This window comes from Dermacentor silvarum, chromosome 6, assembly GCF_013339745.2.
Source record: "Dermacentor silvarum isolate Dsil-2018 chromosome 6, BIME_Dsil_1.4, whole genome shotgun sequence".
Lineage (NCBI taxonomy): Eukaryota > Metazoa > Arthropoda > Arachnida > Ixodida > Ixodidae > Dermacentor > Dermacentor silvarum.
The window spans coordinates 77,868,408-77,895,478 of NC_051159.1; the positions used below are offsets into that span (position 1 = coordinate 77,868,408).

A 27,071-nucleotide genomic window follows, 5' to 3' on the forward strand; every position below is an offset into this window, starting at 1 on the left:
TGTCAGTGTGTGCAGTCTCGATAGACGAAGTGAAACCGATTCAAACTGGTCGCCACCAGTACTCCCGAGAATCCGCTTGGATGATGTGTGGGAAACGTACTACGTCAGCACGGGCGTTTCACGCCGTCTAGACGTCACGTGGCAAGCGTGCATGCGATGAGCGCTTTTGTTTCACGTCCAGAAACGAAATACCAAGACTGTCGCTGGAACGAAAAGCGAGCGAATGTCAGGCCAGGGCTTCGTTAACTCCGGTGGCTCAGGCGAATCCCCGAGAGCAGTTTTTGGTCTTCTCAATTACCGTTCTCGTAGCTGGTAGCTGGAATACCACGAAGTGAAACCGGATTTTTCGAGCCTGCCGTGGTGTCCAATCTTTTTCTCCCAATGTTATTCCCATCCATCCACACTCACCTAAAGAGCCACAGTAGTGCTTCAGAGACCGATATCGTTGTTTACTAGTAGCTACGCGCTCAAAGTAGCTTTTAATTGCGCATGCGCAGCTAAGTTGATAGTGAATTTGTTCCACACGTCGCCGAAAGATTCTTGAGGTCAAGCAGACGTTTGTAGATGCGGTTACTATATACAGTTAATTGATTGATTTACTGATTGATTGATTGATTGATTGATTGATTGATTGATTGATTGATTGATTGATTGATTGATTGATTGATTGATTGATTGATTGATTGATCAGGCAAATGTGAGTGCCTTGTAATATATCAAAAACCATCCGCTCACAAACAGGGGATACCTAGAAACATCCCTAAAATCCAGAGCATGCGCACCAAGCTCCTGACGCCGGGCGTTGCGGGAATGAGCCTGCGGGCCGCTAAAGGTTCAAACTCATGTGCTTGAGCCCTGTCGCAGATAACCATGCAATTCTGTAGATCGTAAAGGCCGTGTAGCTCGCAAACTTCGTCGACTTACGTGACATTGCCAAGGCTCCTGTACTTGACCAGGAAGGCGTCGTGGATCGCCTCCTTCCGGAAGTCTGTCGCACTGTGGTAAAAGAATCAAACAACAATTTAAGACACGTTTATGTCCCGTTTTCTGCGTTCACACCACTAGTTTCTTCGTTGTTAATTTCCCAGAATGCTTGACACGTGAATACCGCGCACAAGAGACACGTTTTTATGTAGACACATCCTTACGTATAGCCGGCGTTTTGCAAAAATCAAGATACCACGGATAGGTTAGGTGCTCAAAAAAAGAAACCAAATAATAACTAATGATTTTGCTTCACTAAAACTGCACCTATTTGTTCAATGCGAGGCCGCGTATAAAGGATCGCTCTGGATTCATTTTGACCATTTGGGTTCTTTGACGAGCCTCCACAGCAATACAAGCCTTCTCAGATGCCACCCAACTTTATCAATAATGAATTCTAGATAGTCCATAGATGGCCTAAAGACTTCAAAAACACTATTTGCCTTGTAACTTACTTCTTCTACCCCGTAACATCTACTTCATTTGGTTTTGGTGCTGTCCCTAGACTGTTAAACGAATTGTTCACAGAAAGTTTATGGACTTTAATGGACATAGAGGTCATAAGCCCGAAATCTGTAAACATAAATTACTCCGTGGGAAAGTATCTTTAGATTTTTTTGTAAACTGCAGTGGTAAATTACTTTTGCTATTGTCAGAATGCAGCTAGTGAATATAGGGAGCGCGCCTGCTACCATGTTCTACGCAGCAGCACGTCATAGCTGCTTAGTCAAACAGCTGCGCGTACAAGGAGTATGTCAAGACTATATGACACACATTTAGCATCATTTGAACAATATCTTCCGTGACAGTGTATTACCGTTAATTTATGAGTGCATCGCGAAGCTGAACTGGACGCACCGAGCCATCAACACCAGCTGCATATCTTTAGAGATGGCGCTTCTGCGTCTTTCTTGGAGTCGAGGAATCAAATGTCAAATACCCCGCCGTACGTCGTCAACGAATTAAAAGTTCAGCTTTCTCCGATACGCATATCATTGCTGATTATTTTGGAGCAAAGCTAAGCATCGATATACAAGCATTGTTTCAAGATTTATATCGCATAACCAGCAGTCTCGGAATGACGACATCGTTTTGAAATTGTTCGTACACATTCTGTCATACCCATTTGCTTGAGCGAACAGAAGGTGCCTTCCACTGTCGAAATTAGGTAAAGGTACACTTCATACTGTACTCACTTGCTATTTCCTAGTTGAAATGGACAAAGTCTACGTGTTAAAATGCGGTGCTCGGACAACTTTTCTCGGCTAAGTGAGTTGTGCAAAAGTAGTAAAATATTGGTAAGTTCTAGAATTACGCATAAGATGTCCCCCTTGCTTTACACGCTACGCAGTTGGCTGATTTCGGATAGCTTTTTTTTTTCTTTCTGCTAAGTTTCAGGAACTAAGCAAACTTAATGCCTGACATTTCGTTTTAATTGGCGACATTTTTTTTTACATATGTGAGCACCTAAATTAGCATTCTGCCATAAATATTTACTGAATTTCAGCTTTTTTCCCTCTTAAATTCAACTTTATTCATGCACCTCAATACATCGGCCGTCTGTAATAAAGGGCACACCTGCGCTTCCATTGTACTTCAATACGCGCTTAGTGAGTGTGATACGTACGAAGAATTACCGCGAGGTGAACAGAACGCAACACGTACAACTACGGATGCACTGTGACAGAGCGAGGAGTTAGAAGTGATTACCTACACTTGACTACGCAGTATTAACTACCGCGGGCTAATTACATACATATTAGTCCGTGTTTCCTTCGCATGCTTTTTGCTATGCAATTATGTAACTGTAGCAGAGAGCGCTTTAGTAGAGCGCGTATTCCCGAGAGAAACACGACTAGAAAGAAAATCGAAATTCGCCATTCGAATAATATAAGTATCCCATTAAAGTGCACGGTATAGTATACATTCTCATGTGAAAGGTTTGAATAAATGCTTTCCGAACAAGCGTTGTTTAAAAATGAATTCAGTGTTTCCTCACATTCATCATGAGGGTAGAATCATCTATAAATCCCTAGCATCACCTTTCTTACCGCAGCGGTGGTTCTCGACTTCTGACTGTTAATCGGCTGCATTATGACTGTGTTGAAATTTCTACGACTGCGTTTGACTTCACCCGCTTATAGCACTTAAAACCACTTAAAAATGATTATCTGCACCGGCGTTTCCAGTTTACTACCAGCGGAGTATTACAGTGCGCGAGAGAGAGAAATTTATTTGCAGAAAGGCAGAGAGGTTGGCGTCAGCTGTAACTTACTCTGGCCAGCTACTCTACACTGGGGAAAAGGGACGGGGAGGATAAAGGCTGATGAATGGTCATGATTATAGTAGGAGGAGGTGCGTATATACAAGTTCACAACCTTGTGGCATCTCTAGAGCCACGCGTCCACCCCGTGGCTTGTATAAAGGCTATAGCGGCACTGGTTATCAGGGCTGCGCTGCTTGCATTGGGCCAAGGACCTAAAGAAACTCGTCTGATAGCGGCCTCTTATCGACGTTTGCAATGGAAGAGACCAGTTTCTGTCGTTCTTGCGCGTACGGAGGACAAACGCAAAATATATGATCAAGCGTTTCTGGTACCTGACAGCATTCAAATTTGGGCTAGTGTCACTGCAACCAATCATATCACTACACTACAATGCTTTTCTGTGCTGCATTTAGCAGTCGCAAAACTACAAGTTCGCGTCCTATACGCATGAGGGTCACCACAAAGCGAGAGTGCGGACAACGCTCCGGCGAATCGTCCTCGAGATGTCAGAGCGGACGGATATCTGTCGTACACGTGCCACGTTCAGATGACACCACCAAGCGGTGGCAACAGCCGTCCGCAATCGCGAATCCATTTAGACAGCACGGGTATTTGCCAAGCGGTAGCCTCGTCATACTTCGCATCCGCGCGTGCCCCGCTTGTTCCCCGTAGCTCGCGTGCTCTGGAGTCGCTGTGGAAAGAAAATTCGCAGCGGTCGGCGTTGAATAGTATTCAAAACTCGTATAATTCGTTTTCTTTTTTTTTTTTTGTTACTTGAGCTGTGGCGTATAACGCCACGAAGCTGGCACTGCGAGGGACACGGTAATGAAGTGAGCGGGGCTGTCTCCGGATTAATTTTGACCACACGGGTTTCTTTAACGGGCACCCAAAGCACGATAAACGAGCGCATTTTATTGCGATAGCGATTATATGGACACTCCAGGCGCATTTCTGCCATTGGCGTCGCTGTGAGCTTCCATATAAGTTTAGTACAAGGCGATAACATCGTCGCCGCCAGCCGTATGCTGTATCTGCGAGTTCAAGCGTGCGAGGGTGAGCCGGCGATCGCAGCTTAATCTCACGCACGCAAGGGAGGAAAGTGGGGAGGAAGCGCGCCGTCTTCCGTCGTGCGCAAGGCTACGGGGGGAGAGGGGGGGAGGGGGGGGAGTCGCGGCCGCGCGCGCCCGTCCGGGCCACTGCATCTTGACAGCCATCTGCGACGGGGACAGAGTCCGCCGCGCCCTGTGCTTTTGCGGCTTAGTTCGCGTTGATGCGAGAGGCAGCACGAAGGTCAATTCGCTCGCGGCTGCCGCCGCGCTTCCTCGCTCCAGCGTTCTGACAGCGAGTCTCCGTAGTCATCGAATGAGATGTGTTCATGTTTGCTTGTGCGCGCGTAACACCATGCTTGTTAATTTAGTTAGCATGCCTATGTTTACAAGTCTGTATACGGCCGGTAAAACTACTATATCCTTACTTCATAGTGCTGTCCACTAATCTGCTATCGCAACCGATGCTTCGCCTTTCGGGCGAAACTATTATTATTTTTAAAAAAAATTATTATTATTATTATTATTATTATTATTATTATTATTATTATTATTATTATTATTATTATTATTATTATTATTATTATTATTATTATTATTATTATTATTTACGCTTCCATCGAAAAGTGGCCGCTGAGGCAGGTGATCTCGCTTGCGGCCTCACCGAAAATCTGTCCGGCGTACATGCGTCACGCAATCATCATCACGAAAATCCGCGACATGGCGATACACCTCCTGCCTAATGGTAAGGATAGTCGACACAGAATGGTTAGAAAGGTTCAGTTTATTAAAGTAATTGTACTCATCAAGACGTGTATTTGTTTCCATGAGGATATTTAGCTATCATTTATGTTAACATTGAGCAATTTCATCGACAACGTACCCGGCAGCCTGGACAACTATAAGGGCAGTAAAGATGATAATGCTTAAAAGTGTATTTGCAGTCACATTTTGCCCTTTTGTGCCTGCGTTAGGTTAGGAATAGAAGGTTTATTTCGGCACAAATAAATATACACGAGTAAATTCCATTCCGCGTAAGTTTTGTGGCTTGTGTGCGTGACAGGGCAGTCACGGCTCGTGAGCACCTAATCTTATGTAACATGACTGTCATGAGTAAAAGAGGAGAAAAAACGCACAGGTATCATGAAAATTCCACCAGATTATACAGAAGCTTGCGAACAATGTCACAACTGGATACAAAAATGCACGTATAAATAACTATCTGGCTAAAGGTAAATGATGCATAAAGCAATTTTTGTATTTCCGTAATATCTCGCGCAGGCCAGCCTTTAGTGCCGTAAAGTGTTTAACGCCAGAGCATAAGGTGAGAGCAGCGCAGCTTAACATCTGCGTTCTTTCCTTTGTTCGAACAATGCGTTGTCTAACCGACTCATTGTGGAATTCCTGACTCATGGTTTTTGTTGTGACATTCTGACTCAGCAAAGCTGCGTCCAGCTACTCCGTCCTTTTTTCTACGCTGACGACAGCTGTCGGGGACGGCAAGCTTAAGTCTAACAGAGCCATGGCTCGAAGCAAGAACAAACTAAAAATAATAAAATAAAACCTTAAATAATAGCGCAACAGGAAGGGCGCTATTATACCCTCTTCGTAGTTGGGGTTCCACTGACATTTCCTTTGGAAAGAAAGCTATAAAGGTTTAAAGGGAATGTCATGCCACAAAAGCTTAATTACTCGACAGATGGCTTCTTAATTCATATTTCGATTAGAAACATTAGCTAATAGCGTATTTAGATAACAAATTGAAAGGCGTATCTAATCTGAGGCATCATCCGGAATATCGTAAAGATCAGGTGTCACGATGTGTCGTTTACTATATACATTTATTGCCATAATAAGGGTCAACACTTACGGCCGATATTTATGTTTAGTAGAAAGCGCTCAACGGGATAATCGTTACATTGCCTATAGTACAACGGTCGTCTTCAACTTCGCAATATAAGCGTAATCCGTCGTGTCCGTTGGTGAAGGTTTACATTTTTACTCATCGACAATACTGTTGAAAGATTTTATACCCATGAACTCTGTCCACTTTAAATACTGTCAAACTATTGTACTTCTAATAGTGATCCTTAATGTATTGTTTCAAGCTTAGCGTCCCAGGACCCTGTACATCGGCTGTTTGCAAAGGTATGTCCATTACGCAAATATTGTTTCTAGGCACTGAAAAAAAAATTGATTAGGCCTCTAGGGCAGAAAAATGTCCCTGGCCTATCGAAAGGTTTACATGCGTATAGGCCCAATGTCCATTAACAGCGTATGATGTTACAGGTCTCATACGGGTGGCACACGGTGCACTTTCGATCGCGACCAATCCCGATCCGGCTCGATTGCAATCTAAATTGCATCGTGTGACGCCCGTATTACGCTAGGTACCATATATTACGATTTCGTGTTGTTAGGCGGTTATAAGGTACGTAAGCTTATTATTTTCCTCTGTACAACGTATGCCTCACTAATAAAAAACACATGCCCCATATTCATAATTTGATGTCATCTTATGGGATACTGAATAAAAGCCCGTATCTTCTCATGTAAGCCCCTATGTCCATATGGGGTTGCAGTTACAAGGCATACATGGGCTCCTTTAATAGGATGCTTATTAAGCGCTAGCATCGGGAGCTGGCATCGGGCGACTGTCGAAAAGCAGTGAACCGCTCGTGACCACTCCTTGGGTGCCGTAGAGCCGCACCAGCAGACAGGATGGCGAACTATAGTTCTGCCACAAATGAAAACGTCTAGTTCAACACCCTGGATCTATTCTCAAAACCTCGCTCACAATAAGCCGACCTGTGGCGACACCAAATCACCCTCTGGGCTCAGCTCTGCAGTGCACTGACGCAGATTATTTACAATCTCGATCACCACGCTTTCAAACACAACTGCCGCATTTACGGAACCGAAGTCCTCATGGCTTAAGACTGAAGGTCAGCGTATGTTTGTAAGCACCCTTCCCAGGATTTTCTTCCTGTACTCCGAGATTCCATATTTCTTTTTTTTAATCTCGGTAAGTTTTCTAGTTGTAAATTGCAGGCCACCTTGTGTTATGCAGTGAAAGCAGGCATTGCATCTGCTTGAGCGTGTAAGACTGAAGAAAAGAAATAACTGGAAAATAGATAACTAGAAAAGAGGTAACTAAAGCAGATAACCAGAAAAGAAAGAAAGAACCCTCACAGTCGTCGCATGTGCATGAAGTATAGCACGATGAATGCCATCAAGACTTCGAAGAAGGCAACCGGGAGGAAAGCGGTCATCCAGGACAGGAACGTGACCGAGTCGACCTTGGGGAACCGCCTGTACGAGCGAGCACAGCACACAGATTAGCTCAAGTCTTCCGTAGTTTCCCAGGGCAGGGTCGTTTTGATTTTGGTTCGTGACAGTCGGAATGGCAGTCCTGCCATTCCGGAAGTGCCGAGCTGTTCATAAGAGCGTTTTTGTGACAACGCGGGGAGCCCGTGCCTAAGATCCGTGTTTTGCCAAAAGCGTTCATCTTCGTTAAACTAGACTTGCATCGAACGTTTTCGAACGAAACCAAAATAATATGCTGCTTCATGGCCAACTCAAACCTCTCGCAGGAACCAGACGTCACCTAAACATGTCCGAATGTTCTCGTAAGCTGTAGTTGCCAAATGTGTCTCTGATAAGGTAAAAACAAATACGCAACAAAACATTTACGATTATGACGCTTTTTTTCTTGCTTTTTTTATTGCTAGGTGGAAGAACTGGTTAGATTTCATTAAACCGATCAGTGCTATCGGCTGCAAACATTGACTTGCAAATTCATGCGCATGCGCAAGAACTTAAGGCGCAGCATTGGGTCATTGTTTAACCAATTTGAAAGTTACATTTTCGTTAACTTCTGTTCATGTTCTACATTTGTTAGCTTACTCAGATCGAGCGTGTCGACGGTGTTCGATCACGCTCGAGGTTTCGTTCAAAGCATGAGGGAGTCGAGTAAGGCCGTAATCAAGCGTGGTTAAAAGCTGCTGTGTGGAGGCTTCCGATCAGTATATGGTTCTTTGAGGATTGATTCAAATACCGTAGAAAGTGTGGGTACAACACTCACGACATGACGATCATTTTGGTGACGTAGTTTGTGATGGTGCCGCTGAGAGTGCCCACGGACCCGAGACTGGCCGTGTAGGCGACCGTAATCAGCAGCACCTTGCGGATTTTGATGAACCTCCTGTGCACACGAAACCAATAGGTAATGTTTCGTCTGCGTCATTCGCCTCGCAATGCGCTGTTTGTAAAACATCTACTGCGAATAAAATTCGTACACCCGTTTAGCAAATATTCGATGGGATATGACAATCATTGTTACCGCCACCCCCTTACTCCATAAAAAAAATCATATGAGTGTCGTGCAAAGAGGAACCAACATTTATATTAAAACATTAAGACGCATTTTGAAAAATTCTGGAGGCGCAGTTAAGAAAGGCTACGAAACGGATAGCCAGACTCGCTCTGGCGTAAGTTTTGATTAACATCGCGAAGAAACACATGGCCTGGGAGAGTCGCTTACATAGTGATTGGCTCCGAAAAAAATTTGGCGAGCATGGTTTCCTCAGCAGGTACATAAATCCAAGAGCTCGAATATGTCATCAACTCCGTGGCATCGCAGTGCGGCTGCCGCGGCGGATAATCGAACCAGCGCATGACATCTTTCTCAGCGTCAGCATGAACACGAAGCCAACACAGTGGATGGTCTTAAGTATTGTTTCAATGAAAGAGGATCGCCTACAATTCTTTGCAGCTACGTTGTTTGCGTTATTAGCAGCGTTTCACGCTTTTGTTACCGATGTTACTCTATTCCTGTAACTTATTCCTTTCTTACGGGCAATATTGCGCTGAAACTTTAGTCAGTGGTAGAGGCATACTCACGTCGTTATACGCCGCATGTGAAAATCGTCCAAGCTGAGAGCCTTGGCAATGTCTGCGTCACGTGAGAGGAAAGCGTCTTTGAAACCACGGGTGTGCAAGTAAGCACTAGGTCCAAAATATAACCAAAGCGCTAAATCACCTAATTCAATTGCTAAAACGACTAAAATGCGTTCATAGAGTCACGTGAATGCTGATACCAAATATACACCTCAATTTAAAAACAAAAGCAAAGTCAATCTGCACCTTTAAGTATATGCAACACACTTTTGTCCTTGTTGAGTGCTATCCTCGAAAGCTGTCATCAAAGGAAAGTTACCTGCATGCTTCGGGAGCAAGATGGTACACGGTACGAGTATGGCACAACGCATCAAAGCGGCAAACTTATGTCCTCATGCTGTTTCAAAACGAAACTTTAGAGCGCAGTTTATTTTGTCAGAGTAAAAAAGCGTGCTAGGAATGTCTGCGAATTTCAGGTTATGTAACTTGCGAGATGGCACCTATCAAAATTCAAGCTCCTGTCAGGAGGTTTTCAAGTGCCGTGATACCTATAAATCACTTGCAAGCGCCGTGATATCTATAAAGTGCTCACTGTTATTGCATTTGTACATGAGCTCAGACAATCCTGAACAGAATGCCGTGGACAGCTGCATTATTTTGTTCTTTTTCAGTAGATATTTTCGTCCCAGTGTTTTGGTAGAGATGGACCTTCTTCAACCTCCCTATGTTACATAATATTATTATCTCCTAATCTCCGATTTCTGAGCTCCCTCCTCTTAACTGCAGGAGTTACAACTGGATTGCCACGGGAAAAAAAAAAACGTCAGGAAATTGACATGAAACAACGCACCAACCGTCCTAGGTCCTATTCAGCATCTCATGAACTACCACTTTCATCATCCGTGGTATAATGCTAGCGAAGTGAACCTCTCAGTGTGATCACTCTATTGCGATGGTTTCGCCAGCTTCAGCACTCAAACCCTAAGTCACTGTGTAAATGAAAAAAAAATCACGTAATAAATTAACTACCGTCACTTGGTACGTTCTTTGCTGAGGTTCAATCTGAGCAGCTGCATATGGATGCAATGAAATTTTATTTGCTAAGCTTCTTCGATAACCATTTACATTAAACACTTGCCATAAGGTAAGAAAAAAAAAGAAAAAGACATGTTATCCAAAGTCGACGCGAAAGAAAACATGTTCGACGTACGTGGTATATGTAGTGAAATTGGAACATTAAAAATGATACAATTCTGCATAATTGCAAGATATTTTTGCATTATTTGCATTATCTTCTTGGATCCATTGCCTCACCTTACTTTTTTGTTCAGACCCTCTATTTTATTTATTCAAGTCGAGTGTTTTTCATTCGCTTTCTTTTACGCATATGTGTGTCGACGTTGTCTTCTTTCGCGTTGAGTTTGGCTGACACTTTTTTTTTTTTTTTTGACCAAGAGGCTAGGTGGGCCGATACCCAAGGGAGTGCAGTCTGTGGTGCAATGTGGTTAATCTTCTACTACATTGGTGCTAACTACGCCCGTAGCGTTAATTTCGCCTACTCTGCGACTAAATTTCGCTTCCTGTTTCTATAATCGAGACTTATATTCTGATACTTCTTTCATGTTCGCCCGACACTCAAACGTAACAAAACTGCCCCTCGCGTTACGAGGTTATAAGACAGATAGCCAGATCTCAGGTACGTCAAACCCGCATGAAGTCAGCAGCGAACATTGTCTTCTAAAAGAGTGCCCCCCGACTCACAGGAGACGGATGGCCTCTTCTTGGTGTCGCTTCCGAAGCGCTGCGTGTACATGTCTTTCATGTGGATGTAGTGTATCTCGTGCACGGTGGCATCTACCACCGGAACCATGATGTCCAGCGTGGCGCTGTTTTTGAGCAGCAGCGTGATGAGGAACGTGGCAGCAGTGTAGCCAGCCATGATGTTGCGCAACGACTGGCCGCACCGCAGCAGCACCCAGAGCGCGATGCGCGTGTGTAGGTTGGTCGTCTCGATCGAGATCGACATCATGATGGCCGCCAACGTCAGGAGAACCGTGTTCTGCGAGTAACGACGGAAAGCTTGCACAAGGACTCTGAGTGTTTACAGTGAAATGCACGTATACCCGACTTGAATAACTTATATTTTAATGCGCCGTGACTTCGCTCATATTGTTAAGACAGTAAGAAGTGAAGATCTGCAATACAGCACGTGGTTCATAAGTACTCCATATAGAGGAATATTGAGCAAGTTTTGCGGTAAAATGGCTCGTTTACAAAATATGGAATTTTATAGGGGATCACCAACGTCATCAGTTTACCCCACCCTTTCCACACATTGCCATACCTTAAATCCTTAGCACGCCCTCCGTAGACTAAAGCGCCAGCCTTTTCAATAAAAATGTCATCAATTGATTAATTCAAATAAAATGTTTCTTTAAAAAAATTACGCATTCACAGATAGTGATTGTAGTGCATCTTTAACGAGATTTATAGGAATATTGTAGGAGTCATGAGGGAGGTAGTGGCCGAATACTGCAACAGGAAGGTGGGGTGATGAAATTAGGAAATTTTCAGGTAGAACTTGGAATCAGCTAGCGCAAGACGGGGGTAACTGGAGATCGCAAGGAGAGGCCTTCGTCCTGCAGTGGACATAAAAATAGGCTGATGACGACGACGACGACGACGATGATGATGATGATGATGATGATATGAATATATTCGATAGAAAAATAGCAACACTAACTTCTGTGCTTGTCCTTGATGATACTGACGTTGCGGTGCTCTGGAACCCATTCAGACGATCGCACACGACTGTTGGTGTAATGAAATGTGACGCCATAAAGTCACGTGCCTTATACGTTCCTTCCTAGTAGTACTTGCCGAATCGTAATCGCAATTTAGCTGATACACTGCACCACATAAAAACGTTTGTTTTGCTACTGTTGACTTTAGTGCCCTTTCGAAATTTCTCTTGGGGGATTAGGGAACTTCACATGGAGGGTCCTAGGATATTTTAAGTGTCGCTGTAGCAAGGTACTGGCAAGAAAAAAAAAAGAAGGCCGACAGTAGTTGTTATAGGCGCAGATGCTCGATGCACTCACGTTCATGTAGATGCCGACGACCTTGTCGTAGCTGATTATGCGCAGCGCGGGAAGGTAGAGCAGAGGCATGAGAGCCGTCACGCCCAGCGGCAGAGTCCTCGTCACCCAGTTGATGAACACCAGCACCATCACGTACGCGCAGCGGGTCTTCTGCATCAACATGGCAAAGTGCAAATGTTGTCACCAATGAGACGCTGCATAGAAAAACTGTTGATAACCTACAACTCTCTCCTGATGACAACAGTCGAGAGGGGAGAAGAACGCGCTGTAATACCTTTCAACAGCAGCTCTCCTTCGGACAGTCTGATTAAAAAGAAACAAAAAAAGAACGCCAACAGAAATATAATATAGTTACACTAATAAGTATAGAGTAGTTATATTACTATATAGTTTCACTCTAATGTTAAGTCTTCAATTACTGTTATTTATTTATTTATTTATTTATTTATTTATTTATTTATTTATTTATTTATTTATTTATTTATTTATTGCCTGTTTAGTAGTATTTTTATTAATAGTAATATATTATAACAGGTCTCACTACAGTGTTTCACTATGAAACCTCTTTCTGTTCATTATATGCATCTACTTATGTATGTGTACTAAAATTGAATGTACTAAAGCGCCAAACAGACGACACGAGAAGAGACACGGACGAGCGCTCACAAACAACTGATTCTTTATTGACAGGAACACACAAAAATATATGCGCAAATCGGGCAGCGCAGCTCACACGTGGTCGAAAATCACATGGTAACAGGTCACAAGGCGATAAAACGATTGTAAAAGGCGAAATGACCATAAAAGATAATGGTAACGCGACACACAAGAAACACCGCTGTAAGAGAGTACCCCATTAGAAACTAAAAGATTAATATTTATCACCAAGCGTGGGCGACGCATCAACGTGCTAAGTTCTAACTATAGGGGCCTCTAAAAAGGACATTTTACTTTTATACAGTAGTTTCGATGGTTCGCTGACGCATTCCAGGCCCTTCCTTTTAATGTAGAAGGCTCACGGGCAACGCTGTTCCGACGTCTATCCAGAACAATGCTATCTCTTTAGGCGAGGCTCGCACCCACACTCTTTGCAATGGATGACCATATTGGAACCAGTCTATTTTTCCTGAGAGCGTTCATGTTCTTTTAGCCTTTCATTTAAACATTGCCCCGTTTGGCCAATGTAAACCTCTTTGCATGAGAGCGGAATTTGATAAACCACCCCTTCCTTGCTACTGACAAGTGGATCAGTACGCTGGGTTCCGCAGGTTGCGCGTTCTGTTTTCTGGTTGTTAACACGAGCGCACAATGTAGCTAGTTTTGAAGGGGCTGAGAAAACTACCGGGACTTTGAATTTACTCGCAACCTTCTTCAGGTTGTGAGCTACACGGTGAGAGTATGGTATGACTACGGGTCTTAATCTCCCGATTTGTTCTTGCGCGTTTTTTTTTCTTTTTTTTTTTTACTTTACCTTTTATCTTCTGGAGCAGGGACTCTACTACTGAAGTTAAAACTGTCAGTGGTAATCCCGCCTTTTTTTTTTAGCCTTTCAACCTGCAGTTGGAAGCTGCTTCGTATACCATGCTTACATGATTTCCTGACCGCCGATTCCAATGCCACTGTGGCAATCGCTCTTTTCACGGTCCTAGAGTGGGCTGGCTCATAAGACAATAGCTCTTTCTGCGCTCGGTGGTGGTACTTCCAGTGCACTTCCGCTCCCAGGTTGAGCTTGGGGTCTAAAAAATGTAACTTTTTTTTTTTGTAGTTCACAGGTGTGTTCCAAACCATGGCTATATTTTTTAAAAGCTTCTAGAATCTCTATGACGGTTTCTTGATGGTCTCATGGAATCCTGTCTGTTTAACACGATTAGGAAATCATCTACGTATATAAATACTTTCAGTACCTTCGTTTTGTCAAGCATGTTGTTCAAAATGCTATCAACAGCCGAGAGAAAAATATTGCCTAAGATATGGGCTACACAGGATCCTATACAGATGCTCTTCTTCTGAACGTAAACCCTATCTACAAACTGAACTGGCGTGGCACTAAGATAAAACGCCAACAACCTAATGAAATTTTCAGCTGACATTCCCACAGAGTTCTGAACTTTACTACACAGTTTTAACTTCAGTATAGTAGAGTCCCTGCTCCAGAAGACAAAAGGTAAAGTAAGAAAAACGCGCAGGAACAAACCAGGAGAATAAAACCCGTAGTCATACCATACTCTCGCCGTGTAGCTCGCAACCTGAAGAAGGTTGCAAATAAATTCAAATTCAAAGTCCCGGTAGTTTTCTCAGCCCCTTCAAAACTAGCTACATTGTGCGCTCGTGTCAACAGCCAGAAAACAGAACGCGCGACTTGCGGATCGAACCCAGCATACCGATCCACTTGTCAGTTGCAAGGAAGGGGTGGTTCATCAAATTCCGCTCTCATGCAAAGAGGTTTACATTGGATAAACGGGGCGATGTTTAAATGAAAGGCTAAAAGAACATCAACGCTCACAGGAAAAATGGACTGGTTCCAATATGGTCATCCATTGCAAAGAGTGTAGGTGCGAGCCTCGCCTAAGAGATAGCATTGTTCTAGATAGAAGTCGGAACAGCGTTGCCCGTGAGCTGAAGGAAGCCTTCCACATTCAAAGGAAGGGCCTGGAATGCGTCAGCGAACCGTTGAAAATATAGTACAAAAGTAAAATTTCCTTTTTAGAGGCCCCTATAGTTAGAACTTAGCACGTTGATGCGTCGCCCACGCTTGGTGATAAATCTTAATCTTTTAGTTTCTAATGGGGTACTCCCTTACAGCGGTGTTTTTGTGTTATCTTTTATGGTCCTTTGGCCTTTTACAATCGTTTTATCGCCTTGTGCCCTGTTACCATGTGATGTTTCGACCACATGTGTGTTGCGCTGCCAGATTTGCGCATACATATTTGTGTGTTCCTGTCAATAAAGAATCAGTTGTTAGTACGCGCTGGTCCGTGTCCCTTCTTGTGTCGTCTGCTTGGCGCTTAAGTACTTCAGTAACATGCACAAACTAGCCCAACAAGAAGTTCTGCTTGAACTACTGTAAGCCTCGTCGTTAGTAAATCATACCATAGCAAAACTGTCACTCTTTCGTCATGTATTTTGACAGCGTCTACTCTGGCCTTACTAGTTAACCGTTCATCGGTAACAAATGCTCTATGAAGTACAATGCACTATGAAGGAACAAAAAAAGTCGGTCTACAGCCAGTTACGAGAGACCGAATTCGCAAATATTTACGTTCATAAGTTCTCCGTGCCATGGGTCGGCCGCCTCTGCTAGTGATATGTCAAGCATCAAAATTGGCTGGAATTTTCTCTTGCGAATAATTCCAGCTTGTGCTTTTTTGTTTCTTTGTCGTTTTTGTGTGTATATGTTAATGTGTGCCGAGGACGTTTACTGCGCCGAAACGGCCCAAATGAGAGAAAATACTTTTCAAATCTATTACGTGACACTCACGTGCCTTCTTCGAGGTCTGGGCGCTAAGCAAAGTTTCGACATTTTTTTTTATTTATTAATAAAAAGCGTCTTCCCTCAAAGTGAATACAAATGGAACGTTGAACTAACACTTTACCATGACCAAACTGATTTTCGTGCCGTTCTTTGTTGCCCCGGCCTGTGTAAGGGGTCTTAGGTAGCATGTCTCGTTCATACCCATGTATGGCTGTCATTACTAGTAATACAGCGAGTTCAACTCAGTGCATTCGCCGCTACTACGCACGCGCGGAGTCGCCTATAGCGCGCAGCTCACCGGGGTGTTGTGGAAGACGAAGAGTGGCAGCAGCAGTATGGGCGTCAGGTAGGTGGCGATCAGCTTGATGTGGAAGCGGCTGTGCAGGATGGATCGCTTGTTCTTATTTGGGTACTTGGCGTGTCTGTCCGTTCTTTCCCTCTCGGTGCCGACGTCACCTTCTCTGTCAACGCCTTTGCTGAACGCCGCAGCTTCCGTTGGCGGGGAAACCATTGCCGCGGCTGCCAGGTGTGGACGCGGACAGGTGCTCGGTTTATATACTCGGACCCTGCGCAACAAAGTGTATAATGAATTAAGTCGAGCACCTCTACAACGAACGCCTCTACAATAAAATGACCCGTATAACGAAGGACTAATTATCTCCCGTCTCGATGGCGAGCTGGGCCGTTCGTGACCTTTACAACGAAATGGCATGTATAACGAATGATTGCAGAGGCCCCATGCACTTCGTTATAAAGGCGTTCAACCGTAACTCCAAAGCCCCCGCCCCCCCCCCCCCCCAAAAAAAAAAAAACATTTTAAAAAAACATTGCCGTTATAGAGTTTCGAAATCTCGAAGTCCCCAGTTGATCATCGGCAGGCCAGTGAGGTATTCCATATAGCAGAATATATTGCCGCATGCCTTGTTCCGGGGTCGTACTCGCGATCGATCGCTTTTTAAGAGACTTTCACTTATGCCGCGTCATTTATTGTTCATTAAGGAGCTTCATTGTAGTGGCGGGAGCCTTGTCAATGCACTCGAGAGTAACGTGAAGTGAACATCAACATAAGCGTTCAGCAGTTCCTACAACCCAACCAATACTTTCATTCTTAATTTCGTGCAGTTGTCAGGGGCACAAATATTCAATAATAGTGTCGTGAATAGTTGTCAGGGATGCAACTAAGCACCCAACAGTTCCTACAACCCAAACAGTATGTTTCCGTGGGTTTTTTTTTTTTTCTACAAGTTTTTTTTTTTTTTCTTCTAAGCACTGTGGATGTATCATGTACCCTACTAGACAACCAAACCGCGGTTATTGAAACTACCCTAACACGCCATTAGTAGACTACGATGGTACAGTCGCTATCGGCGTGGAGGTCGGTTCTTTAGTTATCAGGCGAAACTGCAGGCACGTGTGGCGGTTAGCCATAAAACTGTCGCGGCTCAAAGTACATCCCGCCTAGACTACCACGCCCGGCTTAGACGGCGGCCAATTTCCGTTAACCCTCTTCAAGCACAGAAACAAGATTTCAGCCAAGAAATATCTGTAAAAGCGTCATAAACTGGGAAAATGGTCTAGAAGAGCAGTTGTGGCTGAGCAAGAAAGGATCTTGTTCTTATTTCCCAACAAGGGCCCGCACCCAGTACCAGGGATTGGCCAAGAAATTAGAAGAAACGAGAATAAACGTATAATAAATGTTGAGATAAAATAATTTAAAATAAAGAAATTAAACAGAAAAAAAATTTACAAGAAATTTTTGAAATTTAATAAGGTAATTTTTTGTTCTTAACAAAGTTGTAAATTGTAATAAAGTCGTTCCTGTGGCTGACTCCCTGCGAAGATATTCCAAGGGATATAACGGCTTGCGAAGTTAGTGATAGCCCAAGTTGGCGAAAAGGAACTTCTAAAAGCTTTCTTTGCCTTGAAAATTGGCCTCAGGATAGGGGGGAAAAAAGGGGGGGGGGGGGGGGAGGGTTAATCGATTCAGGTACATTGCAGAAATTACGAAGAAGGGACAAAGCCAGACCAGAACAGTGTAAATAAAATTTTAACGGTAGAATATGACAGCGCAGTTTTGTAAGAGAAACGTCGACCTGTCTTGAGGGAACCAATTATTATTCCGTGGGAAACACAGATGGAAGGCGGAAGAAAATGGGACGGTGGATTACACAGAATCTGGAGATATGGAGAAAGTTATTTACCTAGCCTCGGTTACACAGGCCGAAGTCAGCAAAGTAGAAATAGCAGAGTCATAGAGGGATGCCCGTGCGACTGATTCCGTCATTTCATTCAAGTACAATTTACAGTAACCCGGTACCCAAAGCAAGCGAACTTATTGTAAGTGCGCAATAACCGCTGAACAGAATGCTCGCAGAATTGCCGATAATGAGGATAAAGTAAGGGCCGTGCATACGGAAGGGAGTCGGTCACAATAACAGCTAATGAAGCACTTTGGTAAAGTTTTCGTAAGGCTAAGACAATCGCTAGTAATTCTGCTTTAAATATGGGTGAAGCGAAGAGAGTAATACCATTGAAGAGATTAGGAGAAAATCCCCACTCCCGCCTTCTCATTGCATAAAGGAGCGTCAATACGCGGTCAGAACGCGCTTAGGTGGTCTTGTTAGATATCAGTTAAATGTCTGCTGGACAACGGTTAAGCATAATGTGAAAACGTGTTTTCTAACTAAATTTTGAAGACTGGAATGATATCGTTTGAAGGAAGAACTTGATGTATGTACTTGATGAACTTGATGATGTTGTTGATGTAGAGGGTTAATTCAATGGTTTAACTGTGCTTGCACAAATACTACCGTGGGTCCCAGCTAACGTTAGCCAAGCTGCTCAACAAAAAAAAAATAGTGATTTAAGAAACACGGTGCAGGATATAATTGGAAAACCTACGATTTTCGGTTGTCACAGGGCTGACAACCAAACACCGTAGGCTCATGACTGCATCCTGCACCGTCTTTTTTTTTTTTTTATTTCCTTGAACAGCTTGGTTAACGTTAGCTGGGACACCCTATATAACCGGAGGGCTGTGTAACCGCGTCCACGATAAGTAAAAAAATGTGCGAATCCCACGCACTGTCAGAATCGATTAGGGGTGTGCGAATATTCGAAACTATCGAATAACGAATCGAATAGTGTCCTATTCGATTCGGTCTTCGAATCGAATAGTCACTATTCGCAAATGCAAATATTCTTCGAATACTTCTCAAACATTTCAAAACTTCAAATGAGGCCAATAAAACATAAAATGAAACCAAAGGAAAGAATTACCGGAAGAGTAAAATTCAAGCCAAGCTTTTGGAAGGGTTCTTCTAAAAATATTTTCCTTTGAATAACGAACCGGTGACAAGTTACAAGGAAGTGTTGGAGAGATTCACTCTCATTGCATAAAGGACACAGAGGTGATGTAGCCAGACCAGACCTGTAGAAGTAAAAGTTCAGTGGAGAGACTCGGCACCGTAGTCTCGTAATCGTTACTTCAATTTTTCCAGTGGAGCACCATTTGTTGACCAAGAAAAGTTGACATGCGGGAAATCGGATGTTGACAACGATGATTCGGCGAAGTTCTTTGTAGTAGTACATTTTCTTGATCGCGCCACAGTGATGAAAGCTGACTTTGGTAAAAATAGGATTGCAGGACTATCGTGAGATGCCACTGCGAGGGCATCTGCACATTCATTTAAGGCTGGACCTTTGTGGCCTGGCACCCACACTAAACGAACAAGACGTAAATGTCTTGGGATGACAGAATAGACTGCATCTCATTAATTTGACAAGTTAGACGTGGTTAGTGAAGAGCAGACAGACAATCGGTTTAAATTATGGCTGATTACAGAGGTTATGGTAGTTTGTCTAAAGCTAAAATAACTGCCAATAATTCCGCCTGAAAGATAGGCGGGAAGTCAGGTAGTCGAATGTACAGGGCTATCGTGGGATGCTACTGCGAGTGCATCTGCATATTCTTTTAAGGCAAGACTTTTTTTTGGTCTGGTACCCAAACTAAACGAAAGAGACGTAAATCTCTTTGGGCGAGAGAATAGACTGCTTCTCATGAAGTTGACAAGTTGTACGTGGTTAGTGAAGAAAAGACAGCTGATTACGGCTGATTACAGGCGTGATGGTAATTTGCGTAAAGCTAAAGCAATTGCCAATAATTCCGCCTGAAAGATAGGCGTGAAGTCAGGTAGACGAATGGAAAAAGACCAGTTTAGATATGGTGATACAATGCCCACGCTTGCCTTCTGTTTACAGACGGAAGCATCAGTCGCTATCAAGGTCTTTGTATCTAGGTATGTAAGGTGGTTCTCCAAAATAACATTTAGGTATTGATAGGGCATGTATTTAGCAATGTTTGGGACAATATCATCAAATTCAATTTTATCGTCTCGAACAGAGGAATTTAGTAAGACCACTTCGCATAGGTGAACATTTAATGGGTCCAGTAGTTTTTGTACGAAAACAAATTGAGAGAACGAGAGCGAGACCATTTATGGTTTTTAAAAATGAGGCCGATTCAATGATGAAAGCATACTGTGACCTCCTCTGTGGAGATGCATATATATGTAGGAAAGTTTGTACCGTTAGGACATGTAATCGCATGAGGAGAGAAGGCAGGTGTGCTTCTGATATCATGCGTGACAAATTTAGGAAGCCCAAGACACAAACGTAATTCCTCGGGTTCTATAGAATCAGAGGCCGAATTCTGTGTTCAGGTCCACCAAAAAAAAAAAAAACGCAGCCGAATTCTATTATCGGCAGAACATATATGCAATAGATCATAATGAGGGCATGCCGGCGCAATCCTGATCGATTGCTGCTAAGTTTGCGTAGCATTCCTACTGCGCATGCTCCCTTTGAAGTAATGGGCTCTATATGCGGACTCCAATTAAGCTTTTCGGTGTACATGACACCCAAGTATTTAAGGGAATCCAACTGCGGGATATTCTCCTGTCAAAAGAATCTAAATTTGGGCAAGAACACTTTGAGACAAAACTAGAATGGCGCTTTTTCTGATACTAAGAGAGAGAATAATGCCTTCGAGCCACAATAAGGCCACTCATATATGAGTGTAGCGTTTGGTACAATGTACCTATATCTACCGATGCAGCAAAAATGCGATATCATCGGCGTATACGTTCACATGTACACCCTGTAGCAAAGGAACAGTGCTTAGTAAAACAATAAACATAAATATAAAACATAAATTTAAACGTTCCGAAACACACGCGACAAAATAATTTGGCAGACTTGAATTTTGAATCGCTTTTATTAGGCTTACATGCTCTACCCTGTCATACGCCTTAGTGATGTCCAAAATGACTACGGCAGCATACTTTTTCTGACATCGAACTAGTTGAATTCGACTTTCTAGGTCGACATGGTCACACCAAATCGAGCACCCACGTCTGAAGCCAATTTGGCATGGACTCAAAATCATGTTCTCTATCAGCAAGTTATCTATGTGGTCGTGTAAGATTCTTTCGATGATATTTATTAGGTTAGATGTAAGAGATATTGGCCTAATGTTATGTGAGACGAAACTAGCACCTTGCTTTTTTTATTGCGATAGCAATTATATGGACACTCAAAAGCAGATTTCTGCCGTCGGCGTCGCCGTCGCCGTCGCCGTGAGGTTCCGTATGACGTCATTTGGAGATGAAATCGTCGCCGCGCGCCGAACGCTGTATGTGCGAGTGAAAGGCCGCGAGGGGCGCGTCTTTCACGGGGAGTGAACGCACGGCGGAGAACAAACGCGCGTTCGGCGCCGTGCTCGCTTAAGGGCTGCAGAAGTAGGCGTCTCTTTTCTCCTTTACAATCACCATATATGTAGAGCAAACGCGCCTTCTTCGGACGCGCGAGAGGCCGTGGGGGAGGGGGAGGGAAGGGAGGCGACGTTTAGCTGCGGCACCAAGTGCCTATTTATATCAGAGGCTCCAGCAACAGTCACCAACGCCGCACGCATTTTGAGCTAACGCGGGCAAAACGCCGATGGCGTCGACAACAGTTCTGCGTGTTGTTGCTACCAAAGCCGCTCACCTTACTTCGTATGACATTGCTGTGTTGCTATCGCATTCATTGCTTCGCCCTTAGGGCGAAACTGTGACATTTTATTGCGATAGCAATTATATGGACACTCAAAAGCAGATTTCTGCCGTCGCCGTCGGCGTCGCCGTCGCCGTCGCCGTCGCCGTCGCCGTGAGGTTCCGTATGACGTCATTTGGAGATGAAATCGTCGCCGCGCGCCGAACGCTGTATGTGCGAGTGAAAGGGCGCGAGGGGCGCGTCTTTCACGGGGAGTGAACGCACGGCGGAGAACAAACGCGCGTTCTGCGCCGTGCTCGCTTAAGGGCTGCAGAAGTAGGCGTCTCTTTTCTCCTTTACAATCACCATATATGTAGAGCAAACGCGCCTTCTTCGGACGCGCGAGAGGCCGTGGGGGAGGGGGAGGGAAGGGAGGCGACGTTTAGCTGCGGCACCAAGTGCCTATTTATATCAGAGGCTCCAGCAACAGTCACCAACGCCGCACGCATTTTGAGCTAACGCGGGCAAAACGCCGATGGCGTCGACAACAGTTCTGCGTGTTGTTGCTACCAAAGCCGCTCACCTTACTTCGTATGACATTGCTGTGTTGCTATCGCATTCATTGCTTCGCCCTTAGGGCGAAACTGTGACATTTTTTAATAATGAGATTACTTTTGCACACGAATTTTTAATAGAATGGTTTATCATGGTAAGCAATGCGTGAGGCGACATCTTAAATAAAGTTTTTGTTATAGGCGTAATAATGGCCATCGGGACCTGGCGCTGAAGTGGGCAGTTTGCTCACTACATTTGTAAGTTCCGAAGCTGTAACTTCTTCAAAGTCTTTACCATGAGTAGGCGGCGTAGCGTGATAGGGCAAAATAGACATAATACGACTTTCTAGACCATTAGCAATATCGTCCAGTAACTTTGCCACTTCTCGGGGTGTTGGTACAACAGAGTCGACGTTTATTTGTGCCGGAATTACCTTTTTATTTCTGAGAAATCGAAAGACTGCTTCTCTGTTAGTGGCCTTTGAAAGAAAGTCCAAGTGCTTACAATCAAAGACGTCTTTAGCATTTGCAACTGTTCTTTTAAATGTTGCTGCCGCGAACTTATAGTCTCTCCAATTGTTAGGACACTGGTTATGAATTAGTTTCTGCAAAGTTGCTTTACTTATCCTGTAATTACGTGAGCACTGCGTGTCCAACCAAGGGTTAGAAGACCCACTTTTAATGGTGTACAAATTGAACTGAGACTTCTTTACGGAATCTTTTAAAACAGAACATAAATTTAAGGCCTTTTCTTCTTCATTATCCCATAGATGGTTATATAAAGCCGTCCGTAAGACATTTTTAAATGTGCTGAAATTAACAAAAGTATTCGAATGCATATTAATTTTTTTTCTTCCTGGGATTTTGCGTGCCATAACCAGTTCTGATTATGAGGCAGGCCGAAATGGAGGGCTCCGAATTAATTTTGATCACGTGGGGTTCTTTACCGTGCACTGGCTGCTTCTTGTCCCTGGAATGAGGACACCACCCACTCGTCCTCAAGATCAACGACCTATATGATCCAAATCAATGTTTTCTCTCTCTCTCTCTTTAACGTGCACTACAACGCAAGCACACGGGTGTTTTTTTCATTTTCGCCTCCATCGAAATGCAGCCGCCGCGGCCGGGATTCGATCCCGCGACCTCGTGCTCAGCAGCGCAACGCCTTCGCCACTGAGCCAGTCAACGGGCATACAAGCTCAAAAAATACAACAAGATGGTCACTGCCTGTGCCCGAGTGTACACCAGACCATGTAGAGATAAATTAGATCTAGCGGAAGTAAGGTCTGTCGCGGAATGTGACTGACTGCAAAAAAAAAAAAAAAAAAAAATGTGGGTGTTCTTACGTTAATGCATAGTAAATTATTGTTAGCAGCCCAATCCCACAAACGTTTATCACTCGAATCGGTCTTAAAACCCGAACGAAGTATGATGCGACCTTAAGTCCGGGCAAAAATGATTGCTTTTCTACAGGACGTAATTACTGAATCAAGAACAACTCTAGTATTCTGAATACCTGCGCTCCGGGCGAAGACGGTAGAGGTAGAGCCTTGGAGTTAAGACATGGCAGCTTCTTCTTCTTCTTTTGCAACGCATCCGCGGCTCACCTTTTTTCCTTCCTTTTGCCTTTATTCTAGGGGTGTTGAAATGTTCAGAATTTCGAATAGGAATAAATTACTCTTCCTTATTCGAGCCGTATTTCATTGAAGAATTTGATATACGAAAGTTTTGGATATTTGCATGTCTGTGGCCAAACAGTACGGGATGAGAATGGTGGCTTGTTCCTGTCGGTTGAACTAAAAGCGCCGCAGGTACGTCTCCAATGACGGTGTTGTTAATGCATATCTCACGAAAATATTGTGCCAATACTGAGAGGCACAAGTTTCTAAGGTGGCGCGTAGAGAATCGCTTTCCTCACTTTTTTTTTTTTTTTCATGAAGGAAGGAAGGAAATGAACTGTTCAAGGTCATGCAGGCTACGAGAGCTTCGGGGCTCTCATGGAGTGGGCGTCTCCCACGACGGAACCGGGAGGTTGAGTTTCCTGGCGGCGTCGCTGGACCATGATGTCGTGCAGTTAGTTGCGTATGATCATCGCATCACCGCGTCATCGTCAAATCGATTTCCTGACTTCCTGCAGAATTCTTTAATCGATTTAGACATATTATTTTGTGAAGTTCACTGTGTTCGCACTGAAGGTGTGCGTTCACGCATCTATTTTTATAAAGGAAATATTCAGTATTCGATTCGATATTCGAAGCCAATTTTTTTATATTCATATTCGATTCGAAAATATCGCTATCCGAACACCTCTGTATGTATTACTCTTCTATACTTTTTTACTCCTGCCACCCCTTTCCGCGCTTATACTAAAGAAACTTCCTGGAAAATAAATCGCTTATCTATTCGTTAATTCATTACACACACCTACCAAATGTGAACTTTACCAAAACGTGGCTTTTTTTTTTTACTCTAAATTTTTTGGGGAAAAGGAAAGTAATGGGGATGTTATTTACTTGAAGATGTTGTGTGGGAAGAGGGTAGGGGGGGGGGGGTGTAGCTTTATTCATTGACCAATTCGATTCACAAATAAAACAAATTACAGGACAACCCGAACAAAACATCACAGATACAGACAAAACAAAAGTCATCTCGATGGGCAACAACCTCCACATGCGACGACAGTACATGGTGAAAAACTCGGCCGTCAATGAAAGAATGGCCCATTGTCTTTGAGGCACGCAAATTGTGCGCGAATGCGAATGAGATAAAGAAGAAGAAGAAAAAAAAAAGGCCGAGGGCGGATAAAAGTCGACTAAGAGCATGATAGAAAAAGCGTTTATTAGAGTAGCTCGGCTGCTGCGGCCCAAAGAACAAAGACCTAATTTCCTGCGATAACGAAGGCGCGAGGTCAGAATTTGTGAGAACGCGCTACTATATATAGTTTTTTTCTAAACGAGGGCATTTGTGAAACCTATCCGTCATTGTATGCGTTTGGAAAAGAACAACCGCTTCGACAGTATAGTGACCAGGTTGCGAGGGTGTCGTCCACTTCTTTTATGTTACACCAGTATGCGTTCAGACCGTAACCGAGGAAGGCGAACTTCGCTGGCAGGTTTGACTAAAATGGAGAAATGTGCGACGGCTAAGTCAATTGGTTTCTTTCGGAGATTTATGCCCCAAAAGCGGGGACAGAGTCTGTAACAATTAAAACCTACCTATGGGGCGGCCGCATACGATTCCTTAAACTTCAGCAGATCGGTTAGGAGGCCCTGTGTGGCTGTGTATTTTTTTTTTTCTTGTTTTTCTCCCGCGTACCCAAATTTAATGCTACGTTCTGATGAAAGAGGCATCTTCACCCATGGAGAGCGACTGGCTGTAGAGCGAAACTGGCAAGCTAGAAGTGCGCTGAGATGAAAAATTAAAGCGAGAAGCGAAGATAATTAAAGAACCATTTGCACTTTGCAAATAAAGAATCGCACCCTTAAGGGTATTCTTGCGTGCCTATAACCAGCTATAACTCACACTTCTACACCACGCAAGAAATGATGTTTTCTATGTGGAATGTCCCGACTAAGGGGGTTCTTTGCACAACGCGCAGCATATATCATGACACGTCATGATGAGTGCACTCGTGAACAACATAAGCATTGACTTAGCGTTAACGTTTACTTAATTACTTAACGTTTACTAAATCACGACAAAGAACGCCTTCAACCTGCTACTTTTATAAGTTTATAATTGGAGGGTGTGTGGCAGAGGCGTTTTGACATACATACATACATACATACATACATACATACATACATACATACATACATACATACATACATACATACATACATACATACATACATACATACATACATACATACATACATACATACATACATACATACATACATACATACATACATACATACATACATACATACATACATACATACATACATACATACACGGCTTGCACTGACTGAGAATGATCTTGCAAAATGGTGCCAGCTCGACCATACAGTGCATCATCTATATGAGGCTGCTTTGGCCTGCAACACAAAAGAATCCGGCACTTGGAACCTTGTATCACGTCTTTGCAAGACTAGATCGCACCCATGTACTGGTGCACGTGCAAAAGTGACATTCCTCTCCTTAATTGCCTTGATTGTGTGAGTATAGACCCTTTTCGTGGAGCAGTTTGCTCTAGAGGAGCGAGATGGCGCTTTCGGAGTGCGCCACGTTGTTGTCACCAAACAGAAAATATAGTAATCAAAAAGAAAGTCAAAGAAAAAGAGGCATGGAATTGGATGCAAAGAATGTAAACAAAAAAGAGCATGGAGATTTAGAAGAATGAGAAGAAAGAAATTAGAAGGGAAAATCAGTACGATAACACGAAAGGAAGTGCCTTGCTTTATATTTGAGGCTCGAGCTGGTTGCCTAAGGATTTAAAGTGGACGGAAGCATCAACCTGCCAGCAGTCGAGATAAGCAAGAGACGTTATAAATATTGGTGGAAAAAAAGCAGGGAATAGATTGATACGACCGGATCCGTTACAGTCATAGGTAGCGGTACAAGGTAGACAGACAAGTTTCGAGGAAGAGAAAAAAGATGAAAGAGATGTATACAAAAATGCTAAAATCTCCCGCAGTCAGAGCTCCCCACTTCATAGCAGTCAACGATGCCTTCGGGGTACAAACGCTGGAGTGGGCTGAGATAGTCTAGCCCATG

General features: G+C 43.6%; 1 protein-coding gene across 1 annotated transcript in view; it reads right to left on the minus strand.

Annotated features, from left to right (window-relative positions):
• The window catches only part of LOC119456733 (solute carrier family 13 member 5-like), a 39,819-nt gene extending 23,485 nt beyond the window's left edge, over positions 1-16,334 (minus strand). The window contains exons 1-7 of the mRNA XM_037718555.2: positions 16,067-16,334; positions 12,297-12,446; positions 10,957-11,254; positions 9,199-9,250; positions 8,381-8,500; positions 7,489-7,608; positions 925-996 (exon numbers count right to left, since the gene is read on the minus strand). Coding sequence (XP_037574483.2) covers positions 925-996; positions 7,489-7,608; positions 8,381-8,500; positions 9,199-9,250; positions 10,957-11,254; positions 12,297-12,446; positions 16,067-16,279 — 1,025 coding nt within the window. The 5' untranslated portion in view covers positions 16,280-16,334. The remainder of the gene's footprint in view (positions 1-924; positions 997-7,488; positions 7,609-8,380; positions 8,501-9,198; positions 9,251-10,956; positions 11,255-12,296; positions 12,447-16,066) is intronic.
• Positions 16,335-27,071: the final 10,737 nt, after the last annotated feature.